This window comes from Anabrus simplex, chromosome 12 (genome assembly GCF_040414725.1).
Source record: "Anabrus simplex isolate iqAnaSimp1 chromosome 12, ASM4041472v1, whole genome shotgun sequence".
In the NCBI taxonomy this organism is placed as follows: domain Eukaryota; kingdom Metazoa; phylum Arthropoda; class Insecta; order Orthoptera; family Tettigoniidae; genus Anabrus; species Anabrus simplex.
Genome location: NC_090276.1, coordinates 82,034,602 through 82,056,978, shown reverse-complemented (window position 1 = coordinate 82,056,978; position 22,377 = coordinate 82,034,602). Strand labels below are relative to the sequence as shown.

The window sequence follows — 22,377 nt, the reverse complement described above, 5'->3', positions numbered from 1 at the left end:
TGGTGCGACGTCCCTTTTCTATCCCATTGTCGCCATAAGACCTATCAGTGTTGGTGCGACGTTAAGCAACTTACAGTATTTCTCTCCAGATATTATTAAGTAATTATGTGTACCAAGGTTAGTTTAAAGTGCCGGATTGCTTGTAGTCGCCATCATTTTTAATTGTTTAGCTGCACCAGTTCCTTTACATGAAGATATTGCTCCTTAACTGTATGCAACCTGCTAAGTACAGAACGTGTTGCTTGCTAGGGTAAGCATTGAACTGCTGTTATTAAAGTGGTCAATCAGTGATTTATTTTAGGATGTCTAGAAGCTGACTCAAGTTTGAAATCTGTCAATACCTGTTGATTCACCAGCATGTCATTCTGGAGAGAATAAAGCAAATCAGTCCAGTAGAACAAGTGAACGGACTTCACAGAGCTTTTTAGTAAACTTGTAGTATATAGATGGAAGTGAAAGAAGAATCCAAAATGAACTGCAACAACACATACCCAGAATTGAGCTGGAGGGTGTGGAAGTCGAATGGGACATGTTCAAGAAGGAATTTGTAGGCCATGCAGAGAGAGCCTATGGCAGAGTAGTTGATAGAATGAAAGATAAAGAGACCCCATATTTAAATTATACAGTAATGGAGAAATAAGAAAGCATGGCAGTTGTGAAACTGGGATAAACTGGAAGGAGAAGAAAGGTTCAGGAAATGAGAAGAAGGAATAACAAAGTAGTAAGTTGAGAAAAGCCGGAAAGCTGAAACGGAATGCGGATAGTGACGAAAGGATTCTGTGTGGACTTGTAACAAGGAAGAGAGAAGAAAGGGTCTACAGAAAGCAGGTGGAAAAGGAGGAAGAAAGGATAATAACACAGTAAGAGGAGAACAGGACTAGATGGAATAAATCATTTGAACTCCTCTTTGTGACAAGGTGATAGATGCAAAGTGTGAGGAGACAAAATCCAAAAGTGAAGAAGAAGAATCTGCGGTCAAGTGAATGAAAGAGGGAAACGTCTGGGGAATTATAAAAGCAGTAGGACCTGTTGGTCTACAGTGACAATTGGTTATTGAGATGAATTGGGAAAGAAAAATTGGTTTCAAGTAACTGGAGTAAAGGAGTAGCAACACCTAAAATGTAAGAAGGGGAACAAGAAGATATGGAATAGTTATTGATGTGTCACAATCGTATATCAAGCAGCAAAAATATTTGAGTTGGTACTAGAAAAGAGAATAAGAAGAGAGGTGAATGGACAATTACAAGAACAGCTGTGTACGTATATGGTTTTTGGAATAGAATATCAACACTAGACTCCATCTTCAGTTTGAAGCAGTAATAGAAAATCAGTGAGAATACGGGGGAGATATGGTGATGACATTCCTTGTTTGGAAAATCCCCATGATAATGTAATCAGAGCAAAGATATGGTAAGTATGATCATGGAAAGGATTTGGAAAACAACTGATAGAATGTGTGCAAGCAATGTAGAAAAATTGTTCCAGCAGTATCCAGACACATGTGCTTTTGTAATGAAACAAGGAAGTGTACTTTCACATCTTTTAATCATAATGTTTATGGACGAAATTGTTAAGAAGACAAAGTGAAAATACTGTGACAGGGGGCCTGAAGGTGTTTGAAGACAGACAGGAAGCACAAGTGCAACTCGACATATTAAGTGAGATTATTGAAAATTATGGAATGAAAATCATTGTCCGACTCGTTGACTGAATGGTCAGCATACTGCCTACGGTTCAGAGGGTCCCGGGTTCTATTTCCGGCCGGGTCGGGGATTTTAATCGCTTCTGATTAATTCTGGCTCGGGGACTGGGTGTTGGTGTCTGTCCCAACAATCTCCTCTTCATATTCACACAACACAGTACGCTACCAACTACCACAGAAACATGCAATAGTGATTACATCCCTCCATATAGGGTTGGCATCAGGAAGGGCATTTGGCCGTAAAACAGGGCCAAATCCACTTGTGCTACGCAGTTCACACCCGCAACCCCACAGGTGTGAGAAAAGCTGTAGGAAAAGAAGAAGAAGATGGAATGAAAATCATTGTGGAAAGGAGTAAGGCTATGCTGTTGATAAGAGTTAGAGTGAAGGCAAAAGAATTATAAATTTAAAGGCACATGGAAATCATGGAGAGCTTCAGGTCTGTGGAAAGCAAATTGAGGCAGGGCTGGACATGGAGATAAGTAAAGGGATTCAAAAAGAAAATGCATTCCACCAGAGTGTGAGAACCCTGATGTGAAAGAAGGAACTACCAGTGAAGTCATAAGAGAGTGAGGAACATATTAAGAGGATGGAGGAGGTAAGGATGCCAAAGCAGATGATGGAGAGTCAAATGAAACGAAGGTTAGAGGGAGACCTTGTCTAAGGTGGTTAAAAAAACTAAGAATAGTATAATTTGAAGAAACCTGGATTGGAACACTGCTCAGGACATACAATGGTGGTTGGATGCAGGAGAATGGAAAGGTACCAATGACATCTGCACCCAGTGGCAGCTGGACAAGGTGAATAATTGATAATGATTTGTAAGACACAGTCAAATGATTGACCATTTCTAAACTGAACTTGACATGGAGAGTTTCATTGGGATGAGAACCAACTTATGTCTGCTCACCTATAAGAATCCTCTTTGGGGACTTGAGTAATGGAAGGGAACACATGAACACAGTGATGGGACAGTCAAGGGAATGAAATGAACAGAAAGAGAGGTGTGGAGATTGTCCTCTCTTGTTCTCCCTTTTCTATTGATCTCTCTTCCTTGTTATCTTTATCTTGTGATGTGTTCCTTTTCATGTTTCCATCTCTCAATATAATTATGGCATATATTTCTCCCTTTTCATTCTTCTATCTTGAGATGTTCCTGCTTCTCTGTCTGTGTTTACCTTCAGTTTCACGTATGTTTAATTTATGTTATGAAATCCTTTACTGTGTTTCTGTACTGGCAGTCTTGCACTTCATGGTTTATCATATTGTTACAAGATGGCAATAGGATCCCCTCTCATACCTTTGGCTTTTCTACCTCCTTCATTCTAAGTCCCATAGTGATTTTTTGTTTGAATTTTGGAGAAAAGCAAAATTGAGTCCAGAAACACATTGCATGGCTTCTTACCGTATTATAATATTTATAAAAGATTTAGCAGATATTATGTTGGAGATTCGCACAGAATCTATAATTCCTTATCTTTACTCGCTAAGTTTGTGACTATGTCCAATTTACCTTGATTATTAATTCTATGCTTTTTTCCCCCTGTCTTATCGGTTGCAGTTTGGTTACCGTTCGGCCGAATGTTACGCTTTGAAGGTGTTGCCATATTATTTCACCCTTTGCTTGGGTTTTGTCTATTTTTGATGTCTCGTCACATGTATGTGTTTCTTATCTTTATTTCCACCTTATTTGTATGTATCACTTCAATGTTGTGGCACAATACGGTCTATTCCAATTTTGTTGGTGTGATTGACAACTCCGTTTATACATGCTTGGTATTTTGGATATCTTGTCGGGGATTTCATCGATGTTTTATGCTCGGCCTGTCTTAAGGTCTCTTAAGTCTGCTTTTAAATGCCTACATGTCATTTATCAACAAAGCTGTTTTCTTGAGACGTTGTGGTGTTTTTATACATCATGATTTTGTACATATCTATTCTGGTAATTTGGGCCAATCTATGGTACTTTCCCGGTATTGTTATACCATTTCACTTTGCCTTTTCATGCATTTCTACATGGCGCTTTGAATCTGTAAGATGCCCGATTTTGCATGTTTATTGTGCGGTTGAGTGGAATGGATCTTATTTTGGTACACAATGAAGAAAAACAAATTATTTCACCTTTAGTTTTTATTTTACTCGGGTTAAATTTTTTATTCTACTGACCCTTCTTTACATCCCATTTATGTCCTGCCATTGTGCGGCATACTGGTAACTTTATCCTTTTACTTTTGGAGATAGCCATTTCATTTTTCTGCACGAATCCTTATCTTTTGTCCTTTCATGTGACACCCGTCCACATGTGATGCAGTTTTGTCATATTTTCGTTTTCTTTTTTGCCTTAAATCATTATTAGAGACAAGAATTATAGGCACTAAAAACAGTTAAAATAGGCAGGCATATAGGCTCTTAAATGAGCCAAAATAGGGATTTAAATAGGCACTAACATGTAAAATAGGCATGAAAAAATTACTGATAATTTAATAACACTTTCAATTGCTTCAAAAGGAATTTACAAGCGTTTCAATGTTTTCAAGTAGCAATCTTGTTCTCCTCTCATGCATAATGATTTTGTACTGCGAGAAAGATCTCTCAACATCATATGGAGTGATTGGACAAAACTTCAATGAACTCACTTCATCTGGTTTTATTTCGCCGACAGCGGCTGCTTTCCCAGAGGTTCTATCAAAACTTCCCCTGACTTATTCCACAATCCTAAATGACTACCAGGGGCATGCCACTCTTCTCCAACTTGGTGATTGCTCCCGGCAACTTGTTGAAATTTGAAGATGCTCCGTTTTATGCAGGGTCATATTAGCTCCCAACATTGCAGTGAATAGGTCTGAAGAAAATGGTTGTTGGTCGCTGCCTAAAGTGGATTGGTAGAAAGGCTGGGTTGATATAGATATTTGATCTGAAAAATAATAAAACTGACATAAATTACATTCTTCCTATATCTTAAATTTCTACAGTTGGGATAATTGGCAATAATGCTTAGTATATATCAAGCATTTATTTCATAAAAAGAAGACTTAGAGATGATCTTTTTGGAAGTACAAAACTTTAAAGTAGGAACAAGGTAATTAGTCATTTAGATGGAAATATGTCCTCAAGGATTTTCAATTATAATTCGGCTGTATCGTTTCAGATTTGTGAACATTTTATTTGTTTCTGTTTGCTGGCATTGGTCAGGCAGGTCAGCTGTCATGAAGACTATTTTCTGTTGCCTACAATGGATCATACATCATGTGTGCCCTCAAGGCTGCCACCCACGTTGAAAATTAAAAAACCACGTTATTTGAAATTGTCGTGACATATGCGCATAACCTTATTTATGTCACAATTTAGCAAGACTCTAGAGGCTTGTTAACCTGGGAGCTTACGCCCCTCAGGCTCTCTTTGCTTCCTCCTCCCCGCCAAGCAAAACGGTTTCTAACAAGACCTCACCAATCCAGACCAACGATCTTTCCACTGGCCTGGTCTTGTAAAGATAGTCTTGCCAACCTTTTAAAACACGCTGTGGCATTATCCTAGCTGGGCTATTTGGATCGCGAAGGCTTAACAGAATAAAATAGAATTCACTATTTTTCAAAGGGAGTTTTAAAAATAGCATTTCAGTTCATAGGAAATGATTCACAGTTCAAAATACTGATTTACTTTTCATCTATTCTGTGACAAGAGACCACCGGCGTTCTAATTCCTAGTTAATAATTTAATGATTATTTACATTTTAGCAATATAAATTATTGAAAGTTCACAACTAATACAGCATAGCAACAAAACAACTTGCTATAATACATAAATTAATAGGCCTATATATGCTGCAATGAAATGCAATCATAGTTCTCAATCACAAAAAAGACAAAAGGAACACATGAACTTACCTCCTTACAGCAAGCTTGACAGACTACCTTTCCACCTGGAATGAAATTGGGATCCCCTGTGCTTCCACTTCACAATAAATCACAACGCGTTCTGAACATAAAGCGTACGTGTACAACAGTTCGCATCGAAAGGGAGGTACAGGGCATATGGGTTGTGCAACATAGTTAGACGTTGACTGGTTCTTAGGAGGTTGGAGGGGTTGAAGGCTTTGAGGTCAAATTGTTCCATGTTTCTCCTGATGGAAATTTCCCTATAACTATTTCTGGTGACTTCTGAGAATTCCCATTTTTGTTTGTGGGATAAACAGATTTTGAGAAAAGAGAAGATAATTCTGTCGAGCACACTAGGTACAATATAATGCATTGGAAAGAAATCGGCTTTTCTAAATAGAATCAAAAGTCATCAAATAGGCAATTATACTCCAAATGGGCACAAACCCCTGAAATATGCATTTATAGGCACAATAAAACCAACAAAATATAGCTAAAAAGAAACTAAAACTGATTTATATCTCAAAAGCCTACATTTCTGAACACAGGAATTAAATAGGCAAATTCCCGTCTCTAGTCTTTATTGAGGAGCTTTTTTTTCTAGGGTCTGTATCTTCTCTGTGGTGCATTATATATTACTTCTAAATCAGTTATTAATATTGAAATATATCATCTCTGAGGTAAATGGGATGTTGTGCGAGAAGTTTCCTCCCTGGCACTGAAGTACACCAATTCTATTATCTCATGAGGGTTGCTAGGAAGGTGATATATTGACACCCTTCACATGCAATCATTTGTGAGTACTCTCCAAAAGAATTTATTATCTGTGTTCTTTTGTTATGAATTTAGTTATCTTTCATTAGAACCTTTTGTTTTTAATAAACTCATGTTTAAGTGCACATAAACACCAGCTCAGGCACACCTCTGTGGAGGTTCAGACCTGCCTTTGGGCAGAATGCACCCTTACCTTACCATGTTTAAGTCTTATCTCCTTCTTTCCTTTGCCGGTAGTAAGGTTAGGTTAGTTGGATTTGTATATTACCTAGGACAGAAGGAGTCCAACTTCGAACTGTTTCTTGTTTGCTCCGATCGACGATTTATCAGTCCTGAATAATTTTCCACCATATTGAAGAGGATGCCAGTAAACAGAACTGCAAGGAAGGAATTTGATAGAAAGGTAGAAGGAAGACGACCCGTGAGAAGGCCACGAAGGAAATGGATAGATTTAGTTAAGAGCGATGTACTGGTGAGAGGTCATGATTGGGACAAGTTGGTGGAGGAAGAATGGTACAAGGACAGGATGAGATGGAGGAGGCTCATATACCACACCCGGGAAACTGGAGATGGTTTAGGAGGATTATGATGATTGCTCCTTTTGTTCTAGACTCTGCTATCTTGTATTTTATCACCTTGTGTTATCATGAACTCTCATTTGCATTTTTCTCTGTGTTATCTCTGTTGTTTGGTAATGTGTATGGAGTAACAAAAGGGGGCTGTGACAATTTTTACACATTGGAAGATAATGGTATTTCTATTGTGGAATTGTGATTTTTACTTTATCAGCTGTTTCCTGTTTATATATTAATTTCATGTTACCTCTTTACTTTTCTTAAATTACTTCTCTTGTTTATAGCCTACTGCAGACATCAAGCATGAAATAAAAGTAGAAGAAAGAACAGTTGATCAACTGGTCCCATGTGTCAAAGTAGAAAACAAGTAAGTAGCTTAATTAGATTGTACACCCCTAACCCTGTTCACTAGCTCTCTCTGTAGATCAGTGGTAGAATGTCAGTCACTAGATTCCAAGATGACTGGTGCAAACCTGCCTGAGGTAGTGTGATTTTTATCAGGTAGATTAACACTACAGTTTGAACCCTGAGTTACTCGCTGGTGAGCACAGCAGTGCCATGTCCAATAATGGACTGAGGGTCTTGATTGTCAAAATAATGGAAATTGTTACGGAAATACCGTGGAGCATGGAGGTGAATAACAAGTAGTAATAGTACAAAGGTTAGCTTGTGAGTTCGAAAAACAATATTAGAAAGGCCTGGAACAACTATGATTTAAGAAATGAGCTTGAAGCTCCCAAGTTTCAGTTTTACAAGAGCACCACTAAACCCTCAAAGAGACTGAGCTCCATCATCATTGCTCCACACAATTACTCTCTGGGAGACTATTCTCCAAAATTTACAAGATCCAGGCCTCTTAAAGGCACAGTCTACGTTTTACAAATCACAAACAGTATTCATTGTGTTATTTGCTAAGCAGTCGATTTTACATAGGAAATTGAATAATAGTAGTTAACTTTAACAGGGGTAATAAGTACCCATTGTACATGGCCTCAGTGAAAAAAGAAAAGAATAATATCATTGGCCAAAAGTCAAGATGTTAGGAGGCAAACATTTGCACTCCTTTGAAATTCACCAGAACATCATTAAAACCCTATGTGGGCTCATGGCCGGAAGTTACAGAGGCTAGATGGAGAGAAAGTATTAAGTTACAAAATTAAGAGATAGATTTTAAAGGTAGTCGTAGTCACCACAATGCCAATGAGGGTACACACTCTTTATTCCCTAAGTTTGACTAAGGTCTTAGACATGGCTTAAACTTTTACAGAGTTATATTTTATTTAATTTAACACGTTCCGTGCGGTTCGGGTCACCATGTGCCCCGAAACATGTTACTCTTATCCGTCGGTGCGAACTTCCCAGAATTGCGAAGTAAGTAACTACGTCCTAGTTACGAATTTCCGTTAACTAATGGCAACATAGTGTTCCAATTGAAGCAAAGGATCGAGGCATACTGCTAGTTTTGATCGGCCCACCGGTGACCCGAAGGAAGTTTTTTTTCATCTTCCGTTCATATCGCATCGGGTCACCCTGAGTCCCGATTGTTGTCTGACCTATATTTTTACGCGGGAATCGCTTAGCGCGGTTACGGTGAATGAAGCCTAGAGTGTTGCTGTCCGCAGATCGTAGACTGTTGTTTAAGGAGTACCACCCTTCTGATATCTGCTTTCTACATTGCTCTTAGGAAAGCCAATAGAGGTTATTGGAGTTATTGGAATAGTTATTGACATATTTACTATCTTCCGTATATAATATTTACAAGCAATATCATGTCCTTTTTTAGGTATGGAGCTTTCACATTCTGACACACCGGCGGCACGGAAAAGAAAGAGGGTTAGGACAGCACTGGGGTGGGCCTATATTACGTTCCGTGCGGTTCGGGTCACCATGTGCCCCGAAACATGTTACTCTTATCCGTCGGTGCGAACTTCCCAGAATTGCGAAGTAAGTAACTACGTCCTAGTTACGAATTTCTGTTAACTAATGGCAACATAGTGTTCCAATTGAAGTAAAGGATCGAGGCATACTGCTAGTTTTGATCGGCCCACCGGTGACCCAATTATTTCCGGGGTCATTTCTGTTTCACGCAATTGTTGAATCGGAACACTGTCGCACAGGTAAATACGCTGGAATGTCTCCTCAACAATAACGCACACAACAAGTGCACATGCATGGTTTAGGATGTCATACTAGGGAGTAAACAAAGTCAAATTCGTCAGGTCACCGGTGACCCGAACCGATAATAACTAAAGGCAGCATCGGGTCACCGGTGGGCCGATACGACGTAACATTAAGTCATCGAAATTCACTGCCGCAGGGAACGTGTTAATCGTATGGTGATTTTATACAATATAAATACCGTATTTACTCGCGTATTAGACCCCTTTTTTCCCCACTTTTACCGCCAAAACTAATGAAGGGGGGTCCAATATGCAATAACGTCAAAATTTTGTGCAGCGAACACATGACTTCTAGGTTATAAAGAGCTATAAATTGTACGTGTAAACATTCCATACTATCATTTAACAAACTTTAAATGTATTTAAGTTATACTGGCTATTTTCATCGGAAGGCAGTATTTCTAAACATAAAAAGACAAAAAATGGTGAACACGACTTTTAGGCCTACGGTACATATAAAAGTCCGTTTTAGTTACTCATATCACGTCATTCGTTAAATCTCATTAATTCCTCTGGTGAGGTTGACGTCAGGAAGGGCATACGGCCGTAAAAACTCGCTACGAAGATTCGTCTCACTTCATACTCGATCCCATAGAAGAAAGGGATAAGGGTATCGTGTTATCATATAATTAAATATTGATGCAAAAGAACTTGATGGCCAGTCATTTGTCTCTGTCAGTTCAGCAGAAGGCCTACCACACAGTAAACTTGATCACTGCTTTCATTTGAATTATCGCCTTGCGCCGCCAACTTCCCTGCCTTGCTACCGGCGTGTCGGCATTCTACGTGACGTCATCCTCACTGCTATCTCTCGTCAGTCACGTCAGCCATGCTTCATTGTTCATTCTCTTTGAGCCATGCACTGCAATCAAGAGCACACGAGGTCCCGTCTTTTTGAACCTTTCAAAAATAATTTCGTTCCCGACTATAGAGTCTAAACAGTGTAAATCTATTCCCAGATGATCTCTGATATTCGCAGTTGGTGTATATGCAGCAGAAGCCACTCCTTCCGAATAAAGTCGTGCTGTAGAAGGCATGCCAAACCATCAGCTGATAACTAGCGTATGTTATGAGTTGTACTTCCGAATGTAATACATAGTAACTGGAAACATTCTTTTGATAACTGCGGCTGTTGAAACACAGACCCTTATTTTTAAGTATATTTCATGCTTGTTCTCTACATTTATCACATCAGCATTTGCGTAAACAGCTGTCCATGAGATAAGACAGACCACATTGTTTAGGTTAGGTATCGTATATTATCGCCCTGATAGTGCCAAAAGTTCGATGAAAAAAAAAAATAACAGGAAAATATGCCGTATTTATGGATATCTACAGGTGTGGCGGTAATGCGTTTTATTATCATGTTTAATTTTGTACGTTCGTTGTCTCTTTTTTTATTAACGTATACCCGGGCATGTTTTGTTTGGCGTCTCCGAAAATCGTTTAAAGTACGTGGGGACATAAAATTATTATTATTTGTTAGGTACGTTGGCGAGTAAAACAATCGTTTTAGTTGAATAGCTTTTATCACGTTTTAAACTTGCTTCTCTCCAAATATTTACCTATATTGGCCCGAGTTATGAGATGTTAAACGACCACTTTGTTAATGATCTCGCCTGCTGTATAAATAGCAACAACCGCGAATATTTCTCAACTAAAGTAAACTCGTTTCCTCATCCCGAGGTGGTACAGCTCTTTTTAGACACACCCCCAGTGGAGGGGAGTTACATGTACCGCTTTTATCGCATATCAACCTTCCTGCCATTCGTGAATCTCTGGCAGTACAGTACCGGGAATCGAAGTCAGACCCCGGAAAACAGGAACTTCTTGTGCTAACTATTACGCTGGCGGACATTATTAACTACAAAACACAGACATATAGCATGACTGATGCATGCTCGCAATGTGCGGGTCGGACACGAAGCTAGGCCTATTCACCTATCTGTGCGACGTCATCAGAGCTGCAGTAGACCTACGCTAAAGAGGTGGACATTTCTTAACTACGAAACACAGATGTAACGCATGGATTTGACGCGTTTTTCATTGCGTAGGTCGTACGGACGAAACTATTCACAAATTTGTGCAATGTCATCAGTGCTGCAATAAGACTTGTATCCGCTTCGAAGCGGAATCGTCATCGTTCTCTGACGAATTACGTTGGGGGTCTTATAGGCGAGATTTATTTTTTTCATTTTCTTCGTCTCGAAAAGCCAGGGGGGGTCTAATACGCGAGGGGGTCTAATACACGAGTAAATACGGTATGTATACACAAGCATACATACCAACTTTCCCTATTTAGGCGGCAGACTCCCGATTTTCCACAGTTTTTCTCACCTCCCGATTATTCTATTATTTCTCCCAATTTTTGCTTATTTTTGTGGTGAACTTCAAACATTTGTTTGCAAATCCCGCCATCTCTGTTTTTTTACGCCAGTGGCCGGAAGTCCTCCGCTCATTGGCCGCTTTCAAACGAAATATCGACGTTTATTAATGCGAGAAATGTGAGTGAATGTGCGATGATTATTGAAACCTGTATATCGTGATGCGTGTATTGATTGTCAATCTCTCATTCTCGCGTGCTATGTTAATGTTTGTTCACATCAGTCTAGTCGGTTCTAGATATTCAGATTCTAGTCACTAGATATGGATTCTTTTTTAGCAATTTAGTGACAGAATTTCAATGATAACGACTAATTACTTTTCTAGAGATTTTAGGAGCCATTTGGAGACATTTCTGACTAATTTTAATTTATTTCAGTATAAAAAGAGTGTCTATACATTGCTCAGAATTTAAAAAGAATGATATTTCTGTACCGGTTGTGACCACAGTAACAAGGAGAAATGTAAGTTTTTATTTTCCGTAATGTCTGTCTGTGTCTGTATGTATGTACATCCATCACGAGAAAATGGCTGAGGAGTATTTAACAAAAATCGGTACATAAAGTCGGGGAATAAGTCGCTACAATCTAGGCCATAAATAATTGTATTCACGCTGAATGAAGTGGTAGTTTAGGGGAAGGCCTAAAATTTCATTCTCAATTATTGTTATTATTGGCCCTATCAATAAATACTACATAATTAAAGTTATGAAAATTCCTATCATTTATGTTTTATACATTTTTATCATACTGGCTATGATAACAGATATATTTATGAATTTGGATTTTTGTTGCCAATTCCATATCAGCGCCTAAGTACGAGAAAATGGGTAAACAGAATTGAATGAAAATTGGTATGTGAAGTTGGGAAGTAGGGAACTACAGTCTAAGCTATAAATCATTTTGTTCACCCTGTTTGAAATGGTAGTTTAGGGAAAGGAGCCAAAAATTTAATTTTCAATTACCTATCTTATTGGCCATATCGAAACTACTAAATAACAAAAGTTATAGAAAGTACAATGTCTGGTTATTTATGTCTTATTCAGTTTTACTGCACCACCTATAACAATATTGGTGATGATGGTGATTACATTGTGAAAATGATTATAAGAATGAGAAAAAAGTCATGAAGGAACGATTACTTAAATAATAACACAAGAGGGAGTCATGAAGAAAGGAGTCACTTTACATAAGATGCTGTAATATCGCGGAGTTGGAAGAAAACTAAATCTGAAGGCCTGCAATACAGAAAGCTCATAAAATTGATCAACAATAACATTACATTGACCATTGTTTGTTATAATGTGTTTTGTGTATTCTGCTGGCATTTATCTCCGGTAGATGGGATTACTGCTGCGTATCGAGTATAACAGCCTGCCTGAATATTGGCGGGAAGTAGCTGGGGAGTTAGATCTCCCTCTTCTTAAGCATGCTATTCCTCTTGTTTTGTTCATAAATTTTCTGACACTGCTGGTACGTAACACACTGGATCGTCATAGTTTTCCAGCTTTTTGATCCCTTCTGTGAGGCAGTGGTTGTGCACACTTCAATGGAATAATGACACAGGAGTGTTTTGCAGGTGTCTGTGGTCTGGTCGTTCTAGCTCTGAAACTTTCAACTGTTAGATCGACACCGTAGTACTTTACATGTTATAATTCCCATATTTTGGTCCGTATTGAAATGTACAATGAAGTCAAATATTAAAATATTAATAAATAAAATAAAATAATAAATAAAAATAAAATATTAATAAATATTAAAATTTATTTTTAATATTTGTTTGACTTCACCATAGTACTTTTCGTTAAAAATGAGAAAATGTGCTGTTTTCCATTTTATCAAATATTTCATATGGCAGCATTACTTTTAATCGTGACATTCATACTGACGTTATTGTAAAGACCTATGTTGACTTCAGTTGGGAAAACTAAAAGGACAGTCTTTCTGAGAATTCTGTAGCGAAGCATGGTTACAACAGCTAGTTATTTGATACAAATAGCATTGAACTTCACATAATCGTGCAGACGCTTGATGCAAGATATTACTGTAATCTATGCATTTACTAAGTAATGGCATCTGAGTGCATGACCGATTGACACGTGTGGAACATGAGTTCATACTATTTTCGGAAGGCTTATCGGAGGCCAATCATCTCGCTCGCTTTCTGTGAGGTAATAGAGATGTGTAATTTTTTAGCCTTGTAGCCTTGTATGGCAGCAGTTGGGCTTTGAGTCTACAAGTGTTATTGCACAAGTCATGTAGAATAAGCAGTTTTGACCAATTGTAGCTCCTGATTTCTCCTGATTTTCACATCAAAATCTCCTGATTTTGGGTTTTGTAATGTTGGCAGGTATGCACAAGGCAAAATCAAACTTTAAAGTCCATCCTTCTCAGCCATTCAGATAAACCAGGTGTGAGTGCCAGGGTACGAATGAAGAGGACAGGAAAGATTTTGAAACCTTTGCCTCAAGTTAGATTTCAGAGAATATTACATGATTACAAGATGTCTGCCATTACCTTGAGCTGAAGGGCCTTCTGGAGATGGGCGAGGCATGTCTCGTGCCTCCTCTATGGACACACTCTACTGCTGGACTGGAGCGATCCAAAGAGAACATGGCCCACGACATTCCAGCTTTTATAGCGCAGAGGAAGTTTCCAGAATTCTCTCGGCCAAAGCCCTGAACTCACCCACAGTTACCATTGCAGACGTGCCAAGTCTCCCGATTTTTCATCGTTCCTCCCGATCTCCCGATCGCCGAGTCCGATCTCCCGATTTTCAGAGCAATATCCGTAATTTTCGTATTATTTTAAACTCCCGCGTATTTCCTCGTTCTATCGATATATGGCTGAGTATGGCTGGTCGATAGTAGTTCTAATAATGATACCAGATGGCAGTACGGGGCACGGTGGCTAGTTATGTGCTGCTCTTTGATCTATAATACAGTCATTCTCTTTGCAAGCGAGTCAAGCGAGTAACATTCTCTTTGGAGTAACCTAACCTCAGAAGTAGCACACCATAGTTGTTTTACCCGTAGAAGTGCTCGTGTTGTGCCTTAATATTTGTTTTGGCCAAAATGTCAAAAAAGAAATATGATGCAGTGTTTAAAAGTGCTTATAGGGAAGAGTTTCCGTGTTTGAGTGAATCCAGAAAGGGACCAACGTTCACATTCTGTACTATATGTAGGTGTGAATTTTCAGTTGCACATGGCGGGAAATGCGATATACTCAAGCATATGAAAACGAAAAAACATAAGGAGAGTGTCCAGTGTGTAGAAAGAAACCAGAAACTGAACTTCTCATGTAAAAACCAAGATGTAAATCCTGTGACGAATGCCGAGGCGTTATTTACGTCATTTATAGTAGAACATAACCTGCCTGTAAATTGTGCCTATCACGCCGGGCATTTGTTTCGCAAAATGTTTCCTGATTCGGAAATCGCTAAACGATATGGGTGTGCTAGAACGAAAACAGCGACTATCATTACAGAAATGTGCATGGAAGAAAGGAAGTAAATTGTATCACATTTGCAGGTGAATGCATTTTCTGTTGCTACTGATGGTAGCAATAAAAGCGACTTGAAGATATATCCCATTGTTGTAACATTTTTTAGGCCTGAACTCAATGAAATTCAGAGTTGTCTACTCTCTGTGCCTAATTTAGAAGGGGATGCTACTGGAGCTAACATTGCCAATCTTTTGCTCTCAACTTTTCGGGAATTCTGCATTCCATTAAAAAACTGCCTAGCTCTTGGTGCTGATAATGCTCCAGTAATGGTAGGATTAAAGAATGGTGTGGCAGGATGTTTGAAGCGGGAAAATAGTAACATAATCATCGTAGGCTGCTCTTGTCACCTAATTAATCTTGCTGCCGAGAAGGGTGCGGCGTGCTTGCCCGTAAATGTAGATGAAAGTATAATTGATATATTTTATTATCTGGAAAGGAGTGCAAAGAGGAAAGAAAAGTTCAGAGAATTTCAGACTTTACACAACACTGAGATCAGGAAAATTCTGAAGCATGTGCCTACTCGATGGTTATCACTAAGAAGGTGTTTAGATAGGATTTTGCTTCAGTGGGACCCTTTGGTTACATTATTCAGGAGCGAAATTGTGAGTAAGGATTCTCAGATGGGAACTTTGAAGACTTACAAAATTCCTAAGCGCAGTTTAAGTGCAGATGTGTCTTGTTTGTCTGAAAACATTAAGGAATGTCATAACATTTTACCTCACTCCTCAGTTAAAAGGAAAACCCAGTCATCAGTTTCACTAAAAAAAAATGAATCTACTGATCACACTAAGAGCCATGCATTGTCACGTGAAGAACGTCTTTTCATGTTCCTTTCATCAAATTTACATAAATCTTTTTGCCATTTTCTCTCAAGTTTTATGGATATCTTTGAGAATCCAAACGTAGCTCTTCAGTCAAGTATGCCGCACATCCACTTATTGAGGTCAGTTTTGGAGGAACTATTGAAGAATGTGATGGCAAGGTTTGTTAAACCAGACGTTATTAAAAGATCCTCCTCTCTCCTTGATGTAGATTATCATACTCCAGCAAATCAAAAGGATGATTGTGATTTGATGATAGGGAACTCTGCGTTTGTTTTAGTGAACACCTTGAAGTCTGAGGAAAAGTGCGTATTCTTTAAGTCTGTTAGAATGTGTTTCTCTTCATCGTGTGACTACATGGTTCACAAATTTCCATTCAAAGATGAAGTTTTAATTAATGCAGAAGTTGCAAATATTTCTGCTATAAGTAAGGCATCATTTTCTAGCCTTAGATTTTTCATTAACAAGTGTCCGAACATTTTGACTAGTGAAACGGAACATTTGGATAAAGTAACTGATATTCTGCACTCCCAGTTCTGTAACTTTCAGCTCGAAGAAACAGACCTGGCAAAAGGAAGAATTGATGCTCAATGGGCATTCGTAGGTCAGATGAAATCAGCTGATGGTGTACTTAAATATGACAGACTCTCTAAGGTGATGCTTGCTATTTTATCAATTCCACATAGCAATGCAGAATGTGAAAGGATTTTTAGCAGAGTCACAAAGACAAAAACACAGTTCAGATCCTTGCTGTCTGAACAAACTTTGGAGAAACTTTTAACCTTCAGCAAGGCAAGTGCTTTGAGCAAAAATTTAGTTCCGAGTTTCTGAAGAGGGCTAAGTCAGCTACTGGTGTGTTGAACAACAATTAGTCATAATGTGAGTGATCACCATGTTGAAGGATGAGAAGTCACATGTTTCTACAGTTCAGGTATGTCCAGTATTTAGTATTCACATGTAAATGATGAAAAAATATATATATGGGCAAATAGAATTGTTAATGTATTGAATTATAATGAATTTGTACATGTTTTGCCATCAGCGATGTGTCGTAATACGTCGCGATTCGCTGCGAAATTTTCTCCTGATTTTTCACATTTGAAAGTTGGCATGTCTGCCATTGGATAATCAAATACACATCAAAAATTCGTGATTGGTTGATTAAATAAATGTACAAAATTCCCTGTTGGCTGCAATTTGAAGCCGGCAGGAAGAGATAGAAGTGCTGTTGACTTTAGAACACCAAAAGCAATCTAAAAATAATTCAGTTTTACCAACTAATGATTACAAATTTTCTCTTGAAAATTAATAGTCCATCTTCTCTCCAGAGGGAGCCCCTAGTTATACAGTAATGACCTCTGGAGATAAACATCCACACTTCTTCCAAAATGAGTTTCACTGATTATATTTGTGAAGGCTTCTAAAGGGTGCTTATTTTAAATGCACAGAGCGGGTGTACCTCTGGTACAGAAATAAATGATATCTCTCTTTCCTAACAATCTGTTTGAGAGGAATATGGACTTTTAAAAGTATAGGGAACCGGGCGAGTTGGCCGTGCGCGTAGAGGCGCGCGGCTGTGAGCTTGCATCCGGGAGATAGTAGGTTCGAATCCCACTATCGGCAGCCCTGAAGATGGTTTTCCGTGGTTTCCCATTTTCACACCAGGCAAATGCTGGGGCTGTACCTTAATTAAGGCCACGGCCGCTTCCTTCCAACTCCTAGGCCTTTCCTATCCCATCGTCGCCATAAGACCTATCTGTGTCGGTGCGACGTAAAACCCCTAGCAAAAAAAAAAAAAAAAAGTATAGGTGTTTTAACATTCGAATGCCAAGCGATATACTACAAAGGTGAGCACTGCGCTCACCATGTGAGTCACTGCATGTTAATACTCAGCGGAAGAAGGCAAAAAGGATATTCAGGTCACTTTAGCATGTAGTAGGCGAAGAGCAAAAGGGAACATTTAGACATGATGTGGGCTTTTGGCTTTATTATGTGCCAAGAAAACAAGGTGAAACGCTTTATGTCTTGCAGAAAACTTTTGAGTAGAAGTCTCAATCAACCAATCAATCAATCACTATTCATCTACATTTAGGGCAGTCGCTCAGGTGGCAGATTCCCTATCTGTTGCTTTCCTGGCCTTTTCTTACATGAACTATTATAATATAATTTCAAAAATTTTGGAAATTTATTGAACATCTACTTTGGTAAGTTATTCCAATCCCTAACTCCCCTCCTACTTTTAAAGACATCATATTCCACAGCATCTTTTCACTGACAGCTTGGAACATACCACTTATAAACAATAAGATAAAAGCACCTTTCCATTTCTTATCAATCATTACATTTAGGATACAAACATTACAACTGGGACATGTTTTGCTTAACTGTCATAAGCATCATCAGCCACAACACACTTAAAGGTTTGGTCAGGGCCCTAAACCTAGTGACCTCAAAGTACGATAGTTCTCTAAGATCTAATACGTAGGTGGTTTGAAAAGTTCTCGGAATGTATTGGAATTAAGTATCTTACCTCGGTGGAACTTCTTTTATTCTTCAACATAGTCTCCAGCGATGTTCCAATGCCTTGATTCCATCTCAAAAAAAGAGATTCCTCCAGGCCTGCAAAATACCTCTCCAATTTGGCTGTCAGTTCTTCCCTTGTAGAAAATCTCCATCCACCAAGGAAAATGTTCAGCTTGGGGAATAGATGAAAGTCTGATGGTGCCAAATCAGGTTAATAAGGTGGATGTGGCAACAATTCGTACCCCAGTTCATGAAATTTTGCCATGGCAATAACACTTGTGTGCGTCGGAGCGTTGTCCTGATGAAAGATGACCTTTTTCCTTGCCAAACCAGGCCTTGTTTTGCATATCTTCATTGCCTTTGCTTTCTTTGGTGGTGGTGAATCAGCATGTTTCCACTGCTTTGACTGCTGTTTTGTCTCTGTGGTATAGTAGTGGACCCAAGTTTCATCAGTAGTCACAAACCGGCGCAAAAAGTCTTGTTGGTTGCACTGAAAACGGGCCAGACTTTGTTCAGACATTTCCAATCTGGTGCGTTTATTGTCCAGTGTCAAGAGCCGCGGCACCCATATTGCGGATAATTTTTTCATACCCAATTCTTTGGTTAAAATATAATATACCTGTTCAGAAGACATCCCTACAGCTTCAGCAATCTACCGCACTTTCAGTCGACGATCCTCCATGACCATTTTATGCACTTTTGCAATAAATTCTGGGGTCGTAACACTTTTTGGCCGTCCACTACGCGGATCATCATCCAAGCTCTCCCGACCAAATTTAAACTCGCTGGTCCACTTGGCAACAGTTGAAAATGAAGGAGCAGAGTCCTCCAGTGTGTTCTGAAAGTCGGCATGAATTTCCTTTTCTTTCATACCTTTCTTTACAAAGTATTTAATCACTGCTCGAATCTCAGTTCTTTCCATTGTCACAAATCACTACGCGGGAACAACAACAAAGAGTCGTCACTACCACACTCCTGCAGCTAGAGCACTGACGCGCCACGTGTTCACTCACAAAGGATGTGTGATTGTTGCGCGGGAACCTCGTTGCTCTAGCACTGACATCTAGCGGTGATTCCGAGAACTTTTCAAACCGTCCTCGTATTCACATAAGTGAAAATCAATAACCATAAAAACTAGAGTGTAAGCTTCTAACAATTGCACATAATTAAGGTAATAAACTAAAAATACTACATTGGTATTTGATGGAGGTTAAAATATATATCAAATTGTATGAGCTGATAAAAAAGTGAATAAGGTAGGTAAGGGTTATTCTGCCCGAAGGCAGATCCAAACCTCCGCAGAGGTGTTCCTGAGCCGGAGTTTACGTGCGGTAGGGTGGCCAGTTCCTTTCCGCTCCTCCATTCCCTTACCCCCACCAACAGCGCGTGGCAACCCATCCAACTCCTGACCACGCCCAATGTCGCTTAACTTCGGAGATCTCACGGGATCCGGTGTTTCAACACGGCTACGGCTGTTGGCTTAAAGTGAATAAAATCTTATTAAATGTCCCATTGTTATCAGTCAATCACTAAAAATGTTTACAATACTTCTAAAGATTATTATTATTATTATTATTATTATTATTATTATTATTATTATTATTATTATTGTTGTTGTTGAAATGCAGTATGAAGTAGACTGGAATAGTCACTAGTTAACTCTCATTCTATTGCATAGAAATCAGTCAGGCATGGAAAATCATTCAATAGTTAGTTGACAAATAGAGTAGTTCACATCACAGAATTGAATCATGCCTAAAGCTGCATATATATCTAGAGGCAAACATCCAGATTTCCTTTAAATAGGTTGAAACCAAAAACAGGTGTCCTCCACTTAGTCGAGCAGCTCGTATCCTTTCTCCCAAGTCTTCTCAGCCCAAACTTTGCAATATTTTTGTAAAGCTACTCATTTTACAGAAATCACCCAGAACAAATCAAGCTGCTTCTCTTTGGATTTTTTTCCTATTCTTGAATCAAGTAATCCTGGTATTCAAATAAACTATGTGCAAAGATCAGTACCCTTTATTTACAATCCTATTTATGTGAATACCCCAATGAAGACCTTTCCTTATATTAACACCTAGGTACTTACAGTGATTCCCCTAAGGAACTTTCACCCTATCAATGCAGTAATTAAAACTGAGAGGACTTTTCCTATTTGTGAAACTCACAACCCAACTTTTAACCCCGTTTATCGTTGTACCGTTGCCTGCTGTCCATCTCACAACATTATCAAGGTCATTTTGCAGTTGCTCGCAAACTTGTAACTTATTTATTACTCTGTACAGAATAACATCATCTGCAAGAAACCTTATCTCTAATTCCACTTCTTTACTTGTATCATTTAAATATATAGTAAAACAAAACAGTCCAATAATACTACTTTGAGGAATTACCATCTTTTTTTATTACAGAATCAGATAAATCTTCTCCTACTCTAATTCTCAGAGATCTCTTTTCTAGAAATATATCCACCCATTCAGTCACTCTTTTGTCAAGTCCAATTGCACTTATTTTTGTCAGTAGTCTCCCATGATCCACCCTAGCAAATGCCTTAGACAGATCAGTTGCGATACTGTCCATTTGACCTCCTGAGTGCAAGATATCTGCTCTATCTTGCTGGAATCCTACAAGTTGAACTTCAGTGGAATAACCTTTCCTAAACACGAACTGCCTTCTATCAAACCAATTATTAATTTTGCAAACATGTCTAATTTGAGAAAGGATGCTTTCCGAAAGCTTACATGCAATGCATGTCAAACGTGACTGGCCTGTAAATTTTCAGCTCTATGTCTATCACCCTTCCCTTTATACACAGGGGCTACTATAGCAGCTCTCTATTCATTTGGTATAACTCCTTCATGCAAACAATAATCAAATAAGTACTTCAGATAATGGTACTTTATACCAACCCATTGTCTTTAGTATATCCCCAGAAATCTTTTCAATTCCAGCTGCTTTTCTAGTTATCAACTTTTTTATTTTATTGTGAATTTCATTGTTATCATAAGTAAATGTTAATACTTCTGTACTATTAGTCACATCCTCTATCTGAACATTATTCTTGTAACCGACAATCTTTACATACTTCTGACTGAATACTTCTGCCTTTTGAAGCTCCTCACATACACTCCCCTTGTTCATTAATTATTCCTGGAATGTCTTTCTTGGAACTTGTTTCGGCCTTAAAGTACCTATACATACTCTTCCATTTTTCAGTTAAATTTGTATGACAGCCAATTACGTTTGCCATCATGTTATCCTTAGCTGACTTCTTTGCTACGTTCAATTTCATAGTAAGTTCCTTCATTTTCTCTTTATTGCCAAATCATTTCTTTTCTTTATTTCTTTCCAATCTGCACATTCTTCTTAGTGTCTTTATTTCTTTATTATAATATAGTGGGTCTTTGCCATTCCTTACCACCTTTAAAGGTACAAACCTATTTTCACATTCCATCTCAGAGTCTGTTTACATTTTTATTTACCCTTTTCCACTGATTACACTTACTTTTAAAAACTCCCTCATGCCTCCTTTATCAGCCATACGGTGCTGCCTTATAGTCCTGCTGTTAAAACTTTCCTTTCTATTTATGGAGAAGTCTCTGCAGAGCGTAGAGTTTCACCTTGTTTTCTTAACATGGCATAAATCCAAAATCCGATACCATGTCTACGAGTACGGGCCATGAAGGCATCAATGTTAGCACAATGTGTAACATTTTAATTGAGGAGCAGGCAGCCAGATAGCACCCACATGGTGTTTGACACCATACATGATGATCATCATCATGTTCCCCAACATCCTCAGGGTGGGGCTTGATCTCTGTAAGTAGCTATTTTTGTCAGTTTATTACTTTTAATTTCTTAAGAAGCTGAGGGTAAGACTAAGTGCAATGTTCAGTTCTTTAAGAACAGGTCAAATCTGTTTCTGGATATAATTTTATAAGATATGTGTCCAAGTATGTCTGAGATTTCAAAACGGGGTTTGTATCACTGTACCTGTTAGCAAATACAAAAATGTCTTCATTCTTTCACTGTCACTGCA

The 22,377-nt window shown here is 38.6% G+C and overlaps 1 protein-coding gene across 1 annotated transcript in view; it reads left to right on the top strand.

Annotated features, from left to right (window-relative positions):
* The window catches only part of LOC137502821 (gastrula zinc finger protein XlCGF57.1-like), a 90,574-nt gene that overhangs the window by 24,024 nt on the left and 44,173 nt on the right, over window positions 1–22,377 (top strand). The window contains exon 3 of the mRNA XM_068229866.1: window positions 7,211–7,293. Coding sequence (XP_068085967.1) covers window positions 7,211–7,293 — 83 coding nt within the window. The remainder of the gene's footprint in view (window positions 1–7,210; window positions 7,294–22,377) is intronic.